Source organism: Scyliorhinus canicula, chromosome 14 (assembly GCF_902713615.1).
Source record: "Scyliorhinus canicula chromosome 14, sScyCan1.1, whole genome shotgun sequence".
NCBI lineage: Eukaryota > Metazoa > Chordata > Chondrichthyes > Carcharhiniformes > Scyliorhinidae > Scyliorhinus > Scyliorhinus canicula.
In genome coordinates, this window is record NC_052159.1 from 87,540,027 (window position 1) to 87,562,030 (window position 22,004).

At 45.2% G+C, this 22,004-nt stretch overlaps 1 protein-coding gene across 5 annotated transcripts in view; it reads right to left on the reverse strand.

Annotated features, from left to right (window-relative positions):
- The window catches only part of grm5b (glutamate receptor, metabotropic 5b), a 772,206-nt gene that overhangs the window by 492,138 nt on the left and 258,064 nt on the right, over window positions 1-22,004 (reverse strand). For all 5 annotated transcript variants that reach the window (XM_038818171.1, XM_038818170.1, XM_038818168.1 and 2 more), the window contains one exon: window positions 9,008-9,257. In XM_038818171.1, coding sequence (XP_038674099.1) covers window positions 9,008-9,257 — 250 coding nt within the window. The remainder of the gene's footprint in view (window positions 1-9,007; window positions 9,258-22,004) is intronic.

The window sequence follows — 22,004 nt, forward strand, 5'->3', positions numbered from 1 at the left end:
GAATGAGATAGCTCCTCTTTTTTATTCTACCCCGTCGGTGAAGTCTGTGGGGCCTCGTTAAGTGGACCAATTAACGTGAAATAGCATTACCGGTCTTGCCGATCTGATCGCCAGGATGCTCGTGGCAGTTCACGCTCGCTACCACACTTAGAAATCTTTCCGGAGAATCGTTCCTAGTGTCTCCAAACTAACTGCTAAGCTGCCAAAGTCAGCTCTACTGAAATTGCCCAACTTAATGGCTGCAGAGTACCACCATTTATGCCTCACGGACAAGCCAAGGACTAAATCATATGCTCTTTTTAACCATTATTTGGACTCATAACTTCTCATTTCTGATCAGTGTGTGTTATGTTTTTATTATTTTTCTTGTATTTTGAATAACAAATAACAAATCAACTTGCTCTTAGCTTAGTTAAATTTACTATTTCTAAAGAGTCAACTCATTTGGACTGGGTAAAGGTAACCACAGGGAAAAGGGATCCCTTTTAAATTAACCTTGTTCTGACCACCGAGAGGGTCTTTGGTATCAGATTCCAGCATCCGCAGTAATTTGATTTTATCCACGAGATATCTTTCGCCTATTTGTCTTTGCACGGCTGACTGGCTGTTGTTTCTTCTTGTTTCTGTGACACTCGCATAAAGTAGGTCTGCAGCTAGCTTTTGAACCTATTTTCCTGTGTATTCCTGAAAGGGAAATCCTGCGCTCAAATCCATGTTCTTCCTTTGAACTTAGACCATTTACAAATGCTGAGAGATAAATCAATGGGGTTTTGGATGCCTGCTAAAACACAAAATCAATCTTTTGTCTCCGCAACCACAGGAGAATAAGCCATGATGTGGAGATGCCGGCGTTGGACTGGGGTGAGCACAGTAAGAAGTTTTACAACACCAAACAAACCTGTTGGACTTTAACCTGGTGTTGTAAGACTTCTTACAGGAGATTAAAGTTCAGTCTTTTGCATCTTTCCTATCTCCATTTCAAATCTCAGTTTGAAGAAGTGCACAGCACCTTTCAGGTGCAACATTCAATGTTTTCTCGGGATTATTCGGTCAACTGTAATCCACATAGGAATTTTCCAGAAGGGAGTCACTTTACATTATCAACCAACTTTTGCTCAGCGCCAATGCTTGCGTTTATTTTAAAAACTTCTAAAAAGTTAAAAACTTAATAAATTCAATATGCCCATAAGTAATTTGGGTTGTAATCCATTGTCGTACAACAGGAATTGGTGGCTGTGTTCGTAGTCAAACAAGCTAACCTCAGACAGCAGCACAGCCAGAAAGGGCATGTGTTTGTTAACTCCTACCCCCCTCCTGATCTTCCTTTTATTCCTTTTCCCACTCCTCCTCTTGTGTCTCCTCCACCTTCTGCTCTTGAACACCTTGCCATATCTTTGGGGACAAGGGCTGTGCCCTCATGATAGTCAAGGCACAACAGCCTAGCAAAAAAATCAGGTTACACCCTCCACAGATGTTAGAGAGCTTCACCAGACTTGTCCAAGCAGCAGAACCATTGTTTCTGTAGCCCAACAGTCTTCTCTGCGATGTTCTGTGTAGCTGATTAGTTCTCATTGTGCACCTATTTTGGCCACATTTGGTTGGCGTACACGACAAAAATATAAGTTAGGTGAAGAACAGACAGCCTATGGGCAAGATCGAACAGCCTCGTCACGCATGATTCGGTGATGCGATGAGACCGTTACACCTCGTGAGAAGTTTCTTGCAAGATTTGCAACTTTCGGAACACCTCACGAGATCTAACAAGATCTCACGAGCCATCATGATCGGGTTCCCGCCCTCACTCGGGATAATCCAGATTTGTATATTTAAATGAGCAGTCGGGATCACTTAAATATCTTGACGCTGGATTCTCCCAAGACCCGGGTATGAAAGCCCGCACCTGGGAGACCATGCCATGGCGCCATTTAGCACGCGTCCACACAAACGTGGACCAAGTGTAACAGTACCTGGGAGGAGGGGTTCCCTGAGGCCATCGGAGGCTCCTGGGTGGTCGGGCTCTGATCAAAGTGGTAACCTGACACTCCAGCTGCCACCCGGGCATCTTGGCACAGCTCGTCTGGCAACTTGGCACTGCCACCCAGGCATCCTGGAAGTGCCACCCAGGCACTGCCTTTGTGCCAGGGTGTCATTGCCAGGGTGCCAGGGTGACAGTACTAAATTGCCTGGGTGCCATGTTGCCCCTGCCGGGGATCGAGCCAGAGGGTGCCCTGCCCTTAAGAGGTGGGGTGAGGGGGGCTCAAGGACCCTCGAACAGGTAAGTTGAGGTGTTGTGCCAGAGGCTGCGGTGAGGGGTCAAAAGATTGGGGCGGCATTTAAAAATGCACCCTGATCTGTTCCTGTACTGATGAGTAAGTGCATCATCGGCAGGGTATTCCTCAACAAGGCCAAAAATACCTGAATCCCATTTGATAGGGGGGGTTATTCGTGGCATGACAGGCGGCGAGAAACATCTCACTAAACCCACCAAAAACAGGACTCTTTTTTTCCGTTTCCAGCAGCCACCCTTTGATGGACGCGATTGTTCAAGTACTCTGGAGATATCAGGGTACCATTAACAGGTATGAGCATGGTTCCTGACTCAGTGAAACCCATGGTTGCAGTGCAACTCTGCATTTAGGTGTAGTATGTACAAAGCTTTGTGTGTGCCTTTGCTGATGCTTTGTACAATGGTGAAGCCTGCAGTCCTGCCAAAGCCATAAGCTTGATTTACCTGCTTCTCTCTGCTCAGAGGGAACACATTAACCTTTTGTGGCATGGACAGCATCTGTCACCACTCTTGCTGAAAAGTGAATGGAGAGTGGGGATATGTTACAAATGTTGCCTACTCCAGTCTTGGAGGATCCCAACACCAATAATTTGAGAGCCACAATCACCATCATAACCAGTGGCAGCATAATCCTTGCTTTGCTTTGAGTTGGCAGTTCTAACTACAAGATGTGACAGAGCTTTGCAAGCACCTACTCGGTAAAACAGGATAGCACACATCTTACCGTTGGCTGAGGTTGAAGTAAGGGCAATGTCATCTGAAGATCCTAGATAAATACAGGCTTCATCTAAGGGCCCTTCCGCAACCCTCTGTGAGCAGCTTCACCTCTTCTTTGCTGCCCTGTTCCATCTCCCTGTCATGCGGAGGTCCAAGAGGGACGGTTGCTACAACAGTCATGCCTGAAATTACGTAGTCAACTCAGAATACCTGGGATCACATCTTAGCCCTTCTCTACCTGCAACACAACTGCCTGTCAATTTCACCAACTTTAAACTCTTCCGACCATCAAACACTTTGAAAATCTCAAATTGAATCAGTTGAAATAAATCAACATCCAAACCGCAAGTCGCTGATGATTCATTTAACTCGTGCTGTTTTGGGAGAGGGATGGGTCCTTCCTCCTGCTGGATGTATGTTCAGAGGTGCCTATTTGGATGTGAGCTGGGTTGGCAAAGTCAAAGATGGCAGCACTCACATCACATTCATATTACGTGCTGACTGACATTACAACCTGAGTACTCTGCGTATTTCCAGTGCACGACCCTGATGCCCATACTAACAGCAATGCCATGATTGTGTTTTGCACAGGCCACACTGGAAGTGTGCACTTGTAGCACCAACTACCATTTTGTTACCAAAACAGCACCCCGAACATTAGAATCCAGGAGTACAATTTTGCAGCCCCCAAGTGCAATAGGGCCCACTTTCTCTGAAGGTGGTTTTTGAGGATGTTTTGAAAGCCTGCCAATAGACCACATTCGGCACAAATTAGGTTCAATTTACCATTATCTTTAAAACAATTACTGCTGTCTCTGAACCTAATGAGAACATGTAGGGCAAAGTCTCATGGGAAAAATGAAAGACAATTTACTTAAAGTCATTGTAGTGACACCTAAAGCAATTTAAATGCTTTGACAAAAAAGGTAATCCCAAGCGTACAGCATGTAAGAATGTGTTAAAGAAAAAGCAACACACTTCGAATGGAAATCCATTCTCAAGACAGGAAGTAAATGTTCGGGTTCTTTAAATGTTAACACAAAAATTCAGGGAGTGCTTCATACTGAAATAGTCACTGAGGATCATTTTGATTTTGGGTGTTAGTTTAGGTGATGTTGATTTAGCCATTTATTATGTATCCCTCCCGAGTTTCAGTTCCATTAAAGTCAGTGTTAATGAAAATTGGAGACATATAATCGTCCATTTTACATTATCCCCCAAAGTTAAAATTACCCTTCTTTAACAAAGTTATCAAATCCTCAATTGAACAAGACCATTTTTACCAAGCATTGAAATTTTAACCCATTAAAAGGTTGCTAACAAATAAACAAACTCAGCAGTTTCTGGAAAACAGGGTCAAATTACAGATGTTAAGAAATAAGCAGTTCAACCACCTGCATTCAAAACAACAGACCTGACAGGATAGATGGAATACTGCCGAAAATTTGACATTTAACCAAGTATTCTCACACCAACACTTATATATATATATATATATAAATTGCAACTAAAAGTTGGCAATAGAAATTCTGTTGACATGGGCGGCATGGTGGCTTGGTGGTTAGCACTGCTGCCTCACAGCATCAGGGACCTGGGTTCGATTAAGACCTTAGGTGACTGTCTGTTCTGGTTTCCTCCCACAGTCCAAAGATGTGTAGGTTAGGTGGATTGGTCATGATAAATTGCCCAAAGGTTAGGTGGAGTTACGGGTATAGGGCAGGGGATTGGGCTCTTTCAAATGGTCGGTGCAGACATGGTGGGCTGAATGGCCTCCTTCTACACTGTAGCAATTCTATGACAAACAATATTGAATTAAACTGTTAATTCCTTTGAAGTACATTGCAAATCTGAATGCAGCAGGGCTGTGAATGTGATTTACATGCAATTTGAGAACTGAACTTAGTCCGTGCCGTCAATGTTGAAGTCCTTTGCTGCTCCTCAGACCTGCCCCTCACAGCTCGAATAGATGCCATGTGATATTTCACAGGACAAGCAATAGTAATGGTTTCGTACGGCTTTCAACAAACAAATTAATTCAAAACAATATCATGTCAGCCTGACAGGTTTTTTTTTAGAGAACAGGATTTATCATTTTGCAAATTCTCATTAGAAACAATTGCTATGTTCCTATCATTCCGTTTGCCCTTACCTGTTTTTGAAACGAACACTTCAGCTTCCATGGCCCCATATTCACCAGCTGAAATGTGATGAGTTGCCTCTGGCGCTCTGTTTTAGGTAGGCAGCTGGCTGTGTCTATGTTGATGAAGTCTGGCTATTAAATGGACCTCTCACAGCAACTCCCAAGCAGTAGAATTGTGTATTCTGATGGCTAATACTAGGAGTTAAAATTTCTCCTTATATATAACACTTAGGGTGGCGTAACTACACAGTGGTTAGCTGAGGACTCCAGTTCGGTCCAGCCCCGGGTCACCGTCCGTGTGGATTTTATACATTCTCCCCACGTCTGTATGGGTCTCACCCTCACAACCCAAAGATGTACAGGGTAGGAGGATTGGCCATGCTAAATTGTCCCTTAATTGTAAAAAAACTATAAATTATATATATGACTTAAATAAATTGATATTCTGAGATGATGAGTTGCCATCTTCTCTCCAGCCTGTACTGCACCAACGTTCTACTAATTAATTGGCAGAAGTTCTTTGCAGCTACAAATTTAAGTTTCTGCTTTTCTAAAGACAGTGGCCGAAATTCTTCGGCTGTCGCAATTCAATTTTCCCACTGGCAGTGCACCCCCGCCCTTGGGTTTCCTGGCAGCATAGGGTGGTTACAATGTGAAAGCCCATTGACAAGTGGCAGGAATATAGAATCCCCCCCCCCCCCCCACCAGCGAATGGCACGCTGCTGAGAAACACATAGCGAAGAGACCAGAGAATTCAGCCCACTGACTCCCATTATGGTTTACTTCTACAATCACTGCTGCTCACCAATACCTCGTCTATGTAGCTATTCTTCATGAAAAAGTCCAGATATTTACTTGCTTTTCAACTAGCACATTGGGCAAGAAGAGCAAGGTGCGTGAGGTGAGATGCTGATTTATATCTCGTCCAATGCTTCGGCAGTACGCAGCCTTGGGCAGACCCGATTAACAGGACTAAGTTCAGCTGTGTGCACTGAACCTCAGGTACGATTGTCTCAGAGGGGGTACAAGAGATTCATCACAGTATCATGGCTTAAAGGTCATATAAACTTGGTATACATTTTTCTGAGTTTACAAGTTTGAAGGGTGATCTAATCGAAGTGTTTGATAAAGTGACGCAATCAGGTAGATCTAGACACAATTTTCCTCTGATGGGAAAATTCCAGAACAGGATAACATAATTAAAGCCAGGCTGCTTAGCTCTAAATTCCGGAAGCATTTTCCTTTACTCGTCGATCATATGCTTCACCCATTTCATCTTGAAAGTTGTAATCTGAGTACTACAACAGGCATAGGATCCCAATTTGCTTATTTAAACAGATTTTGAACTGTTGGCCTCTTGCTTTGCAAGAGAAATAGCCTTACTGAACCTATTTCTTTGGGGACATGCGGAAAGGGGTGTCTGAATCAATGAGAAAAAAATGCATCTCTATCAATGCATTTCACTCAGTGACATGGCAGATATTTAGCATTGGATTTTCCCTTTGCCTTTATACAGAATTGCTCTTTTTGATTTCCACAAAAACGTGCATTTACTACCAGCAGCAATAAAGGAGGTACTTTCACCCTGTTCAGTCAACAATTATTCTATTATTTGGATGTGATGTGTGCAACTGTGTGTTGTGGAAGAAGAAAGATTTCAGTCAGTAGTCAACCTGCCATCAAATCAATACAAGGGAAGTTTAGAAGCATTTATCCGGAGTTACAAAAAAAGCTGTATCTGTTCGGTAAGATTATTTGTACCAGTTGATCCTCAGGTTTACATAATAAAGTTAAAATGTTGATTGCTGGGAAAATATCAGATGCTATTATTTATTTTATTGTTGTTTTAGACACATAAATCTTGACTACTTTTGTAAAATAATTTTCAGCGACCCATATTGATATTTCAGGATGATAATTTTACATGACGATATTTGCAATCTAATATATTGCCCATTTCTTACAACTTCCACGGTGGATGTTTGGAAACAGCCCCCTTTTAAATATTACATTTTTGTGAGCACTACAAAACAACACAGCAGTATTTAACAAAGCCCCCCTGAGAGATTACTCATCAATTATAGCAGCATTTGTATCTGCACCTCCCAACCAGGAGCTGCGATTTTTCAAAACATGGCAGTTACTGTTGAGTTTTATTTTTAAAAGTCATGCAAACCTAGGAAGCATTGTTCAGAAAGAAAACATTATTAATAGTCAGAACATGTGTCTCTTCATGTTGCAGGGCGCAAAACAGTCAAATATTGCAGGCAAAGCACTTCGACAAACTGGTCATTTAATATTGTTTTCAGGAAAAGAGGATGTATGCAAATTAGCTAAACATTTTATTATTATGAGGCTAGGTGACGGATTTGATTTTGAGCTATTTTTGTTATGCTGCACAATGTCAAGTTTGTCTTATAATGCCGTGCGAAGCAACTTGGGATGTTTTTACTGTGGAAAAAGCGGGATAAAAAAATGCAAGTTGCCGTTGCTACTATAACCAGGTCTCTTGAAAAAGGTTGTGAGAATTATTCACGAAACAGTATTTTCAACTACTGCTGTTAGCGCAACTGACATGGTGACACAATTGGCAAGTTATGACATAACTGACTTCAAAATGAAAGATTATTTGTCTCCCTTTCCAAACATGGTGTGTGATTCGTAATCTTGTTGTGGCAGGTTGCCTGGCTGACCTTGAGGATTACCTGGCTAACACTATCCAGTGGAGCCAGTCATTGGTCCCACTGATATCAACAGACATCTCCACAAAGAGACATCTGGGCATTGTTTCTGAAACATTCTCAGTACTGGTCTGCTTTTCCACAGGAGTAACATTTGAAATAAAATATAATCCTTATATATTGCAATGTTGTGCATGTGTGAGCTATATCATTTTCATTGTTTGTATTTTGTTTCCTGTTGCTTAGGGTCAGTATAAATAATTACCTACAATATAAGACCACTGCAATGAGTGAGAAATAATATTATCAGTAGAAGCAATATTTATAGAGCTGCAAGTTCTAATACCAATTCAACAGTTATATGGGCAGAATGTCATTGACCTGAAACATGAATTATTTCTCGCTCCACAGATGCTGCCTGACCCATTGTGTATTTCCAGCAATTTCTGTTTTGATTTATCCTAATCTTCCATTTTCTATCAGTCAGTTATTTTCCTATCCATGATGTTAATCTGCATGCAGTCTCCTGAAAGAGATTTCATCACGCTTATTTGAAAATCCAAATGGACTAAATCTACTGCATTTCCAGGAGGCCACCGATGAGCAGGTGAAGAAATGAAACAATTCTCAACAATCTCTCCCCTGATTCAATAGTCTCTGTCAAACCACCTTCTCAAGGGTAGTTAGGGATGAGCAACAAACGCTATCCTAGCCAACAATGCCCATATATCCCTTGAATAAATGTTTTTAAAAATCTCTGCCTGGAAGCCCCAAATCCCAATCTCTTGCTCACCCCCAACCCAATATTTAACCCCTCCCCCACTCACCCCCCGTATCCATAGCGGCAGATAAACCCCTCAATCCCTGACCTCAAGGCACACAAGCATTCAATCCCCAAAATAAAGTGGGTTCTCTATCATTTAATAGGCTGGGTAAACAGGTCTTCACCTCTCAAACCCCTTTTTTTCCACCTGCTGCATCCTCACATTTACTTACCAATAACCAATATTTTAAGTCAATGGATTTGGTACATTGAAGGCTATACATTCATTGCTTTTTTCCAGGAATATAATTATCTTTGTCTTTTTTCCAGTCATTATTTTTCCAAACTTCTCAAGCCCCTGACTTGAGCCACACCAATATGTAAAGATAAATTGAGTAAAGCCTGAGAATTTCACTTACCTGCCAATCAGCTGGAACTCTCCCATAGATCCAAGTCGCCTCATGGACATCAGCAGCCCTCTTATAGTCATGCCCTCACAAAAGCAAGCCACAACTCGGGCCTTTGGTAGTTGACTGCGCAGCTTCCTCAAAAGCTTATCATAGCTCTGCTCCCCAGCATTGCTGTAGATTTTGTAGGAGTGAGCAATGCAGATTCCCTCTTTAGTTGCCATGTCTTTAAAAGCTTCCATGCCACTTTCTCCATAATTACCTACAAGACAAGCATTGGATGTCACTGTGCATCGACAATTAATCATGGTTTTATAAATATAAAAAAGTTGCTGCTATCTTATTCAGAGAGGTTACGTGACCAGTAATGTATAACAAATGATTTACTTCTGAACGTGTCAAAATTTCACTTCAAAAGCTGCATGGATTCATCCAGGTACATTTTTTGCAAAGTATTAGAAATAACAGTACTCATTGCAGCAAATTTTCTAAAACAAATATCATTCTTTGTGAAGTGACTTTACCTGTATTGACTGACAATTTCACTGACAGTTTTTTCGCACGAATAAAATATTCTAACCTACTTTATTTGCACCACAAATTATCATATTTAATTCACCAATTATACTTATGCTACTAGACAGAAGATGACACCGACTGCAAAGATAATGAATGTAAGTACATAAAGATTAGCGAGGAATGCAGCTTCAAATCTAAAAGTTAGACAAACTTGAAAATGCATCATGGTTACAGGGGTAGTACCTCACCTGTGACTCTCAAAACATACAAACCTCGAATTTCCACAGGGGTTTACCAGAGGTACTGCCTTATTCTCAGCAGAAGGTCAGTGGAACCTCCAGAGTAACAGTGAGAATTGCCATTTTATATAATTCAACTCAGTGTTATTGTCATTTCACCTCCAAGGAACGACTCACTCCATGAAAATTCAAAGTGATCGAGGAGATTGGGGAAAATGTTCAAAAGCATGGTGTAGGTCGAAAAAAGTTACTGCCATTGGCAGCAGGATTGAGAACCAGGTTTAGGGTGATTGACATAAGAACTATAAGGCGACAGAAGGAAAGTCCTCTTTACTTGGCAAGTGGTTACTATGACGACAGGAATACACTGCCTGAAAAGGAGATGGAGGCAGATTCAAAAGGAAATTTGATAAGTAATTGAAGAGGGAGAAAGTGAAAAAAAAATGACTTGGCCAAGGGTAGGCGGTGAGGGAGTGCAGCTAGATAAAGTGCTTATGCAGAGGGCTAGAAGGGGCCTGGCAGGTCAAATCGCCTCTTCTGCACAGTAACTATTTAAAATTCTGTGACTACTGGAATAACCCAATATTTTCACGGTGACCTTAATATCATACATTTGCTGAAAATCAAATTGAGCAAAAGTTAATATTAGTTTTTAAATGGTGGAGCTTACAGTGCCAACTATAGTTCAACTGAAATGACAGTAGTTTTAAAGTAATGATATTTGAAGAAGATGATGACTCAAGTGGTAAGTGTATTGACTGTTAAAACACTGTCCCCTTGACATTGATTCCAATCTCTCTTCAACCACTGTTTCAGGCTGAACGAAACTCTTCTTTGCATTCATTCTACCTTGAGCTGAAATTCACATCTAATAATCTCTCCAATATAAAGACAGCTTACTTCCGCCTTTGTTACATTGCTTGCCTCAAATGCTGAAATTTCATAATATCGCTTTCATTTCCAGACTCTGCTGTTCAAAGTTTTCCTTGCTCACTTCCCAACTTTCACTTTCCATAAAGTACAAAATATTAAAAAACTCTATGCAAGAATCCTCTCCTATATTTGCTCCAGTTGTCCCATTCTTCCCATTGTTGCTGACATATATTTACTTCCCCTCTCCAATGCCTTAAATTTAAAGTCCTTGCCGGGAATTCTCCTGTCGTCGGGATTCTCTTTTCCTGTTGGAAACGCAACTCCGCCTGCGAGTTTCCCGGCAGTGTGGGTTGGTTTCACTGGGAAAGCCCATTGACAAGTGGCGGGAGGAGAGAATCCTGGCAACAGCGAACGGCGCCCACCAAGAAACACGCGTCTGGGGTACTGGAGAATCCCGCCCCTTATATTGATTTGTAAATGATCTGGGACTGAGTTCTCTGGTCCCCAGCCGTGTGTTTCTTGGCGACGCGCCATTTGCTGGCAGCGAGGTTCTCTACTCCCGCCACTTGTGAATGAGATTTCCCATTGAAGCCACCCCAACCTGCCAAGAAACCCACAGGCGGGTGTACACTGCTGGCAGGAAAAAAGAAACCCTATGCCGAAGAATTCTGCCCTGATAACTTAACATGGCCCTATCACTGCTCCAACTTCCATCCCAACATTCTCCTCCTGAATATTTTGCTCTTCCATCTCTGTGCAGTTTATGCATCTGTAATCTTGCTTTCATGTTGTGTCCAAACCTTCAGCCATGTGTACTATAATGTTCTTTGATTGGGCTGATGTGAACAAAGAACATTAGATTTTATAAACAAAGCTAATGAATAACTAAAATATCTAAGATGAATAGAGTTGGAAATAATGTCTGACACTCACTTACACTGAGATACAACAGAGCTTTCTAATATGCGACTGCTATCAACTCTCTACAAACACCTTCTGGAGGAACAGGTGGTGTATCTGGGTCCTGGGATTCCATACTCACCCCGCCTGCTGGTCGGATGTTAGAACTACAACAGTAAAACATATAATTTATAATACACATGCCGATTAAGGATCATAGAATTGACAGTAACGATGAACTACTCATATTATATACAGATGATACCTATCATCACAAGTACCATTCTCTGGCGCTCCATCCCTAAACCACTCTGCCTCTCCACCTCCTTCCCTTCGATTAAACCAATCTTAAAATTGTTCACATTGGCTAAGGTTTTGGTTTCCTCCCTTGGTATTTGTTTTGCATAACCCATTCGTGATTTTTTTGTACATTAAAGTCATTAAACACTTGATTGCTGATACAAAATATTTACCCACTGTTGTATCAAATATCATTTTTACTTTTTGAAAAAGAAATCAAACAAACACTGGTTTGTACATGAAGCCCTTGTTATAAGTTTCCCACAGATTGAGTAAATAATTAAAATGCAAAAAACATTTAACTTTCGTGTCCTAACTGTGCTTGATTTGCTTTCAGTCTGTTCAGTAGTCACTTTTAGTTACTTTTCTATCTTCAATATGGTTTGCAAAATATAATTCCCATATTCTACAAGAATGAGTACACTTCAAAAAGTATTTTATTGGCAATAAAGAGTTTTGAGATATTTGGTGGCGGTGAAAATTGCTTTACAAATGCAATCTTTCTTTTTATTGTTGCAGCAGGTATCCCTGGTTAGCAAATAATGAAGTACAAAAAAAGCTTCCAACACAGGCATTCTGAAGGACGGATCTAAAACGGCACATTTACTGTTCATAGTATTTATAAACGTAACAACTCCTTTCCATTTCATGAAACTTGAAGTTGTTCAGCATTTAACAGAGTGACTATGCCAAGGCGCATTATCCTATACTCTTTCAAAATTCTATCATTGTACCATTGTATCATCATTCAACATTGTATCATTTGTTTACTTTGAAGAGTGACATGACTGGAAAAGCTGGAGGAATATTAACACAAAGCTGTCCAAAAAGATGGTCTCAGTCTATTCTCCTTTGCTTCTCTGCAGTAAATTAAATTTTAGCCCCACACATCATTTGAAGATGACACATCACTGTCCATCACACTTTAGTGGTTACATTTCAACATGCCAAAAGATTTATCAAAAGAAAAAAGTAATTTATGTGTCTTCTGAAATGGTGCTGAGGAATTATGACCCGGCAATCTTCAGACTTGCCTTGCAACAGCAATTAGATTCTCTGGGCATAAATGTGCAGAGCTCGTTAGACACATCCACAGCTCAGTCAGAATCATGCATTGTTCATTTCATGGCAGACTGCTTCTCTTGTTACAAACCAACATGTCATCCAATGTATCAGGAACAATTCCACATGACCTATCCTTATAATACAAAACACACTCACTTGAGCGTTGATTGGCAGTGGGCAGGATTTCCGTCTGCCCTTGGGAGGAAGCCCGTGAGAGTTGTCGTTCAGTCAGATTGGTTTTTAGACACAGCCAGGCACAGCTCTGCAGTGGCCAGAAGTGGTAATGCAGCACGCTGCCTGGGACTAAGTCCCGGGATATTTGAAAGGGTATGTCCAGGGGGAAATAGGGTAGGGGACGACCAGCCGGGAGGAGGGCGGGAACAATCGCAGCATCAGGAGGTAGGCTGGGGGAGGAGGAAGTAGAGTCCCAGAGATCCGACGTCCATGGGGGAGGGAACCACAACTCAAAGGATAAAAGCAAATTACTACGGATGCTGGAATCTGAAACGAAAGAGAAAATGCTGGAAAATCTCAGCAAGTCAGGCAGCATCTGTAGGGAGAGAAAAGAGCTAATGTTTTCGAGTCCGATGACTCTTTGTCAAAGCTCTAAGGAGGCCTTCAGAGTTAAGCGCTCCTCACTTCTGAGTTACTAAACCGCCCAGGCCTTGCCTGCCCATACGTGAAATTGCATCTGGATTTGGGTGGGTGCCAATCCCATACATTGAGCGCAATTCTCCGCTCCCCACGCTGGGTAGGAGAATCGCGGGAGGGCCGGGCGAATCAGGACACGCCGCCCTGGCACCCTCCGCAATTCTCCCACCCCTGCTCGGAGAATCGCCGCTCACCGTTTTTCACGGCGACCGGTGATTCTCCGGCCCGAATGGGCCGAGCAGCCTGATGTTCCCGACCTGTTCACGCTGGCGGCAACCAGACCTGGTCGCTGCCGGCGTGAACGTAGCGCGAAAGGTAAGTTTGGGGCCTGTGGGGGGCGGAGAGGGGATTGAGCACCATGGCCGTGCTCGGGAGGGGACTGGCCCGCGATCGGTGCCCACCGATCGTCGGGCCGGCGTCTCTAAGAGACGCACTCTTTCCCCTCTGCCGCCCCGCAAGATCAAGCCGCCATGTCTTGTGGGGCAGCGGAGGGGAAGACGGCAACCGCGCATGCACGGGTTGGAGCTGGCCAACCTGCGCATGCGCGGCTGACGTCACTTAGGCGCCACGTCGTGTCATTCTCGGCGCGCCGCTTTGACGCAAGCGTCAAGGCCCGGCGGCCGGGTTTCTCACAACGGCGCTCCTAGCCCCCGGGGGGGGGGGGGGTGAATAGGGTGCGAGGAGCGGCCTCCGACGCCATCGTGAAACTCGGCCGAGTTCACAACGGCCTTCCCGATGCCGCGCGGGAGTGGAGAACGCGCCCATTCAGTTTCACCACTGCCACCCCAGCCCCTCCACACTATTACCACCACAGGGGAGTGTAAAATTCTGCCGATTATTTCAACTAAAAGCTTTGGGTGTGATTTGTACAAAAATAGATTATTATTATTATGTTGCACTTAAGCGAGAGCGCTACAAGGCCATTAAATTGCAGGAGAGACCAAAATCAAGAACTGTGTCGGGTGCTGATCTGTTTGCGAGCCAACCAGCCCGCTCCCATTGGCGTGATCAGGATCCTGTCGTAGCGTGGCGAGAAACCAATAATCAGCACTTAAGCCGAATCTCCATATAATTAATGGGAGCAACCTTTTTCTAATGGCCCCATGTGATCTATTGGCCTCCCCAGCAAGTGGTCATACGGGTGCCGATTAGTATTCCTTCTTAAAAACGCCATCCATATCTTCAACTCCCTCACATTCACTGAAGGTAAAGACAAGTCCATGTTCAAGATGGTCCTGCTCAAATTCGACAGTCACTGTGACATCGAGGTAAACAAAAGTTTTGAGCGCTATGTTTTTCAACATCGTTTGCAGGGTAAGGATGAACCATTTCAATCCTTCCTCACACACCTTCGCATCCTCACGCAGTCCTGCAATTACGGCTCCACCTCTGATGCGATGATCCGTGACCAGATCGTTTTCGGTGTGCAATCCAACCCCCTATGCCAGCATCTCCTCAAAGTTAAACAGTTCACCCTTGCTATAGCCATCGAGACCTGCGTTCTGCATGAACATGCCACTAACTGATACTCGCACATTCAAGCGGCAGAAACGGCGCGGCAAGGCCCCCACGAGGCAGAGCGGGTGCAGGCCATAAAACAGCTCCAGGGCCTGAGCCTGGATGAGGGCGGCCATTTCGCGCGCTTTTCACAGGCTCCCGCGCATGCGCGCACCGACCAAGGGGATGGTGAGGCCGAAGACCTAACTGCGCAGGTGCGCACTACGTACTACCGCACCGCAGAACGAACTGACGTCACGACGTGCAACAACTGTGGCTCCGCCCACTTAAAGCGGCAATGTCCCGCAAAATCCCGACGTTGTCTCCAGTGTGGCAAGCTTGGCCACTATGCAGCCCTATGTAGGTCTGCTCAACAAACTACCTCTCGTCACTCCCACCAGCCGCGCAGGGATGTCCGGACCGTCCAGCCACCGGTCACTGATTCCGACTCCGACATGATGCTGGATCTTTACACCGAGGATCCCAAAGCGCCATTTTGGGTGGGCATCATCACCAAACACAAGGTGCTTCAGAAAACAAAAGCAAAGTCCTTCCCAGTACTGAACATTGAACACTGAGACTGAATTTATGAACTGCCTTAATTCATGGACTCTCTAAACTCATGAACTGATTGTTTCGTTACCGTGTTCATTAATTCACTAGTTTGTACATACTGTTGTTCTTGTTCTGCTTTGTGTTACATACTGTCTATCTGCACTAGACACCTTCCCGTGTAAATATGTTAGGAATTATGTATATAGTCCTGTAAATATGCTCACATATGCCCTACATAGTCAGGAACATTCACATACCACACTATTTATTGCCACGTACACACATTTTTAAAAAAAGGGGGAAATGTCATAATATACACACAAGTATATGATGGTGCATAGACACACACTGACTGACACACTGAAAGACCAATCAACACACAGAACACAGCAGCCAATCACCAGACAGGGCACGGTCACTAGAAAGCCAGAGGGCACTAGTTTTCCCGTTCTCTTGATTTTAGGTAGTGGTTTCCAGGAATGTGTCTACTAAATATGCGGTATTCCCGGATATCAAAACCAGCAATTGTCTTAATTCTGAACTTTGAGGAATACCTCTGTATAGCTCCCTCTAGTCAGCAAGACATCAAAACTGTTTTTTATGTCTTACCTAATTTTCTATCCATGCTGCTACCATCCCTTTTATTCCATTGGCTTCTATTTTGCTGACAAGTTTAACATGTGGTACTTTATTTTGCACCTTTTGGAAGTCTGCATCAACCACATTAATTTCCTCCACCCTCTCTTTTATCTCATCAAAACGCAATCAAGATAAAAAGATGGGGTGGAACGCTCCATTTCGGAGTGACTCTCCATTGCCCGACGCCAAAACCGGGAACGGCGATCAGCGGAGAATAGCTCCCGATGCCGAAATTACAGCAGGCGCTGGTTTGACGCTGAGTTACGATGCTCTACCTCCTCCAGAACAGCGTCATTGTGCCGCGCGTAGTTGCAACCACGTTTACATCTCATTATAGGACCCACTTGCGATGCTCCACCTCCGATGGGCCGAGTTTCAGATGCCGCGGTCCACGTGTGGCCTCAACTGCCTGAACTTGGCATGGTGGCTGCAGAGAGAGAGAGAGAGAGAGAGAGAAGACGTACGGACAGTGTCCAGCACCGCCATACTTCAGCAACAGTTGTGCCGTTGGCCAGGGATCTTCTTCCAGAATTCTCCCAGAATTGGCAGGTCTATGCCAGCAGGTGTATTGCCCAGGTGAGTGTTAAAGCGGTAATTGTTTTCACTGCCTGTCTGGGCTTCTCCCTAGCTTCCAGATGGACACCTCTCCTCTTCTAGGGTGCTTTCTGAAAGGGGGTTCTCTCCTGGAGGGCTTCCTGACAGGGCTCTTTCTTCTTGGGAGGCTGTTTGACAGTGGGTATCTCTTCTTGGTGGTTTCCTGACACGAGTCTCTCTTCTGGATGCCTTCCTGATAGGAGTCACTTTTCTGGGGGTACTGTGGAGGGGGTTCCTTATTTAGGAGGAATCTGTGGATGGACTCTTTATTTAGGGGGTCTCTGGTAGACATCTCTTTATTTAGGGGGTGGCCTAATTTAGAGGGTATCTAGGGGGTCTCTTTATCTAGGGGGTCTCTATGGCAGTCTCTTTATTTAGGGTGTCTCTGAGAGGTTCCTTATTTAGGGATCCTTTGGGGGGGGTCTTGCATTGTGGGGGGAGTGGAGGATGGCCCTTGGATAGATTTTGGGGGCAACTCCCTTAAAGAGTTACCCCCTCGACCGCCATGGTCAGGTCCATGCTCGTCAGAACCAGTAGTGATTCACGCGCATGTGATTCCCGGTTCAGAGGGCCGGAGAATCACGCGGGCCTTGAGAAAATGGTGCCCGACCCACAATGTTGATGCATCTGGGTCATCAAGACCCGCTAGGGTGGGGCGCAAAGCTTGATCCCGACAGCGGGGGGGGGGGGGGGGGGGGGGGGCATCGGAAACGAATCGGTCTTCACGCCGCTGGATTCTCCGCCTCATCAGTAACGGAGAATTTCAGCCATGATTTATTCTGAACAAATTCAGGCTGTTTTGCCTTTATTGAGCTCCATGCTTGCCTAGGTTGCTGTTAATTTTCTCTTGGATTATTGCTTCTATCTCAAATGCTTATGGACTGATTATTCTAGACCAATGCTGAAGTATGGACATATCTGTTGCAACCCTCAGAACTGACCTACCTTGGGAAATACGTCAATACTGACCAGTCCAGTTCAATACGGACAATCATGGACTGGTCTGGGAAAATGCTTCAATATTGAACTGTCAATATCAGTCTTTTAGTCTTAGTCAATGATTAAGTACCAACATGTTGAGATTGATGCTTCAGTGCTGACCTGTCAAGATCAATGCTTCAGTATTATCAGTGCAGACCATTGAATAATATTGACCTGTAAGATCAATGGGCACTTGCACTTTACTTTCCTTGACTGTTTTCCTCTAAACTCTAGATGACGGTTCAGAGGTTTTCAACATCAACAACTTATATTTATATGGCACTTTTAACATAATAACATTTCCCAAAATTCTTCACAGAATGTAAAACAAAATATGACACTGATCCACATAAGAAGATTAACAGCACGGTGTTAATGGAAGTCTGCATCAACACTGACTGACACCCCACCCCACCCCCCCCCCCCCCCCCCCCCCCCCCCCCCCCCCACTTGCAGGACTGATCGGAATTTAGGTTTAAGCCTAATTTCTATTTCTTCAATTTTTGTTTCATTTTCAAAAGTTGCCTTTAAGTCTGTGAGTTTGTTTAGGAGCTTGCATTGTAATTAGGTTCTACGAGACTAAAGAAAACACTGGTCTTTTCTCCAGTAACAGAGAAGCCACAGGGGAACATAAAGCAGTTTCAGTGCAGTCGAAAGACTGTAACATAAAAATTAGGAGCTTTTTACAGAAACTGTTTAAACAGAGACATGGAGAGACTGCAGAGAGCAGATCCCATAAATGAAAGAACAAAAAAGTCCCAGAAACAAGGGAATGGGAGAGAAGACATTTCGAGGAAGACCATGAGGTTTATAAAAAAGGTTCTGTTCAGTAAAGTTGAGAGCAAGGAGCAGAGGCACCAAGTTAAAGACAGCACTCCAAGGTGCAGACCTTGAGACATTGGCTTGTGAGAAGCCAGAGATCCAAGGTGAACCAAAGGTTGGTGAAACCTTAATATGGCCTGTGAAGCAGTGGTGTTCTGTTGACATGGCTGGATATCTGAGAGATTACATGAAAGGCAAAACATGAATGCATGTGGCACTCCAGCTCAGAGGAATACGGAAGAATAGATTGAAACCCTAGAGGTGGGGCCTTGGTGAAGACATCCAAGAGGAAGCATTGTTTGAGAGAAGATTCCAAGGTTTGTTCTTCATGAGCAGCAATCAGAAAACCTTGTGGGGATGATAGAATTCCAGTGAGACTAATTAACTCATAGTGTGATACGTATCAAGGGGAATTGATGAGAAATCCATAAAAGCTGTTTGGGTGGTATCTGTCACATAAAAACATAGAAAATAGGTGCAGGAGTAGGCCATTCGGCCCTTCGAGCCTGCACCACCATTCAATATGATCATGGCTAAACAGGCAAATTCAGAATTCCAGTGTCCTGCTCTCTCTCCATACCCTTTGATCCCTGTAGCCGCAAGGGCCACGTCCAACTCCCTCTTGAATATATCCACCGAACTGGCCCCAACAACTTTATGTGGTGGAGAATTCCACAAGTTCACAACTCTCTGAGAGAAAAGGGATGGGATTCTACGACCCCCCCGCCGGGCCAGAGAATCACCGGGGGATGGCGTGAATCCCTCCCCTGCCGGCTGCCGAATTCGCCGGCGCTGGCGTTTTGGCTGGGATGGGAATCGCGCCAGTCGGCAGTCGCTGGCAGTGGCCCACCCCCCCAATTTTCCGGCCCGCAATGGGCGTAGCGGCCGCCCGTTTTCGGCCGGTCCTGCCGGCATGAATTAGACCTGGTACTTACCGGCAGGAACTGGCTCTGCGGGCGGCCTGCGGGGGGCACGGGGGGGATCCGGCACTGTGGGGTGCCCCCACAGTGGCCTGGCCCGCGATCAGGGCCCACCGATTTGCAGGTGGGCCTGTGCCGTGGGGGCACTCTTTCCCTCTGCACCGGCTGCTGTGGACCTCCGCCATGGCCAGTGTGAAGATGAACCCCCCTGCGTATGCGCTGGGTGACGCCAGCACACGCTGGTGCTCCCACGCATGCGCCAACTCGCGCCGGCCGGCGGAGACCCTTCGGCGCCAATTGGCGCGGCGCCAAATCCCTTCCGCTCCGGTTCTGTGGGACGACAACCCTGCCGGCACCGGCCTAGCCCTTGAAGATGCGGAGGATTCCTCGGCGCCGGAACCGCCGCCCCGCCGGATAGGGGAGAAGCCCACCGAGGTTCTTCCTCATCTCAGTCCTGAATGGTTTACCCCTTATTCTTAGGCTGTGACCCCTAGTTCTCGACGCCCCCAACATCGGGAACATTCTTCCTGCATCTAGCCTGTCCAGTCCCATCAGGATTTTATATGTTTCTTTGAGATCCCCTCTCATTCTTCTAAACTCCTGTGAGTACAAGCCCAGTCGATCCAGTCTTTCTTCATATGTCAGTCCTGTCATCCCGTGAATTAATGGTGAACCTTCGCTGGACACCCTCAATAGCAAGAATGTCCTTCCTCAAACTAGTAGACCACAACTGGGGGTGGTGACTGACCATGTTTCCCACTTGGTTTAACTGTGTAATTTCTCACTCCTATAACTCCGTTCAGTAACCACCTCCAACCTATCTAAGCGTTAAATAATCATTGGCCGTGATTTAACACAAAAAAAAGGTCCCATTTTCAGTGTGTTTAGTGGGGTATTTCTCGGCACCTACCGAGTGAAGAATGACCCCGCTATTAAAAGGGGGCTCATTTTCTTTGGCCTCATTGAGGAATGCCCCACCGTGGCCTCATTTACTTTAATTTCCGGCACTGAAAGTGCAAAGGTGGCACTGCCAGGACGCTCGAGATGCACTGTCAGGGTGCCTGGGTGCCAGGCTGACAGTGCCAAAGTGCTCGAGCACCAGGGTACCACCCTGCCCAGAGGCCTGCCACCCGGGGGGGCTGCAATGGCCTGGGAGACCCTCCCCCCAGGTGCTATCATGCTTGATCCATGTTTATGTGGACCAGTGTTAAACGGCGCCACGGCGAGGTCTCCGAGGCGTGGGCGTTCGATCCCAGGCCTTGGGAGGCTCTGGCACACAAATTTAAGTGAGGCTAATTGCTCACTTAAATATGCAAATTGGAATCCCGCGCAGTGAATTCAATCTCGTGAGGCACTCAGAGCATCACAAATCTCACGTGAGGTCTCTCACAAGATTTAACGGCCTCATCATGGCCTGAGTCGGGTGCGACGAGTCCGTTCGATTCGGTCCATTATGTCAATCAAGCCTATGTTCACTCTGGGATCTGACCTGGCCATTAGTAACATCAGCTGGTATCGTAACCGGTGTCTGCAGATAGTATTACTTCAAAGCTTTCACCAGAGATTGCCACTGAATTCCAGGAGATGGGGGTTGGGCTGGATTGGGGATGCGATGAGGGGTCAAATGTAAAGAGTGGGTGTTGGTTATCAGCATCTCCCCTCCACCTCCCAATGCTAGGTCCCTTGATCGAGGACTGAGTGCTTGTCAGCAAAGTACTCCCTCCTACAAGTCCAGAGGCAAAGCTTTTGGGAAGCGCAGGGGACCCGTGCAAATCACATTTCATCTGAGGCCTGCCATTAATTTCCGGTGAGCTGCGGGATAATTGGCCCTAAGTGACTCACTATGGAACATTATTAACATCCCGCAGACAGTATTGGCAGGTCAGGCCCTTCCCACCCTCTACGATATTAGGGAAAGATTTTCTGATGATGGGAATTGGATGTGGGTACTCCAGGCTGATTCTAAAAGCTGCCCCGCCATCATGCCCACGCCATTGAATCCGGCCATTAGGTCAGATGACGAAAGCTTAATCAAAGTGGTGAGTTGCAAGGAGTGTCTTTGTGGTGGTATGATTAACATAGCTGCCTGCCATTGGTGCAGAACACCGGCTTACCATTGGCCCTGGTCGGTCATGTGCCTCTCGACCGATTGGTTGAGACCAGTCATGTGACGGCTCCCCGATTGGTCGAGAGGCTGAGTTAACCCTGCCTCCAGGGCGACGTATAAATACCCAGTACGCCCGGCGGTCATCCATTTACTGTAGTCGACCGCAGGGCTAACATCTAGCTTATTAAAGCTTAACTTTTGTACAGCAACTCGTCTCGCGTTCAATTGATGGTTCATCAGTCTTAAAAAGGGAAATGATGTAGAGAGGTGTGGAGGGGTAGGGAGGGAATTCAATTGCTTAGTATCAAGGTATCTGGCCACCAACACTGGACTGATTCAATTCAGAG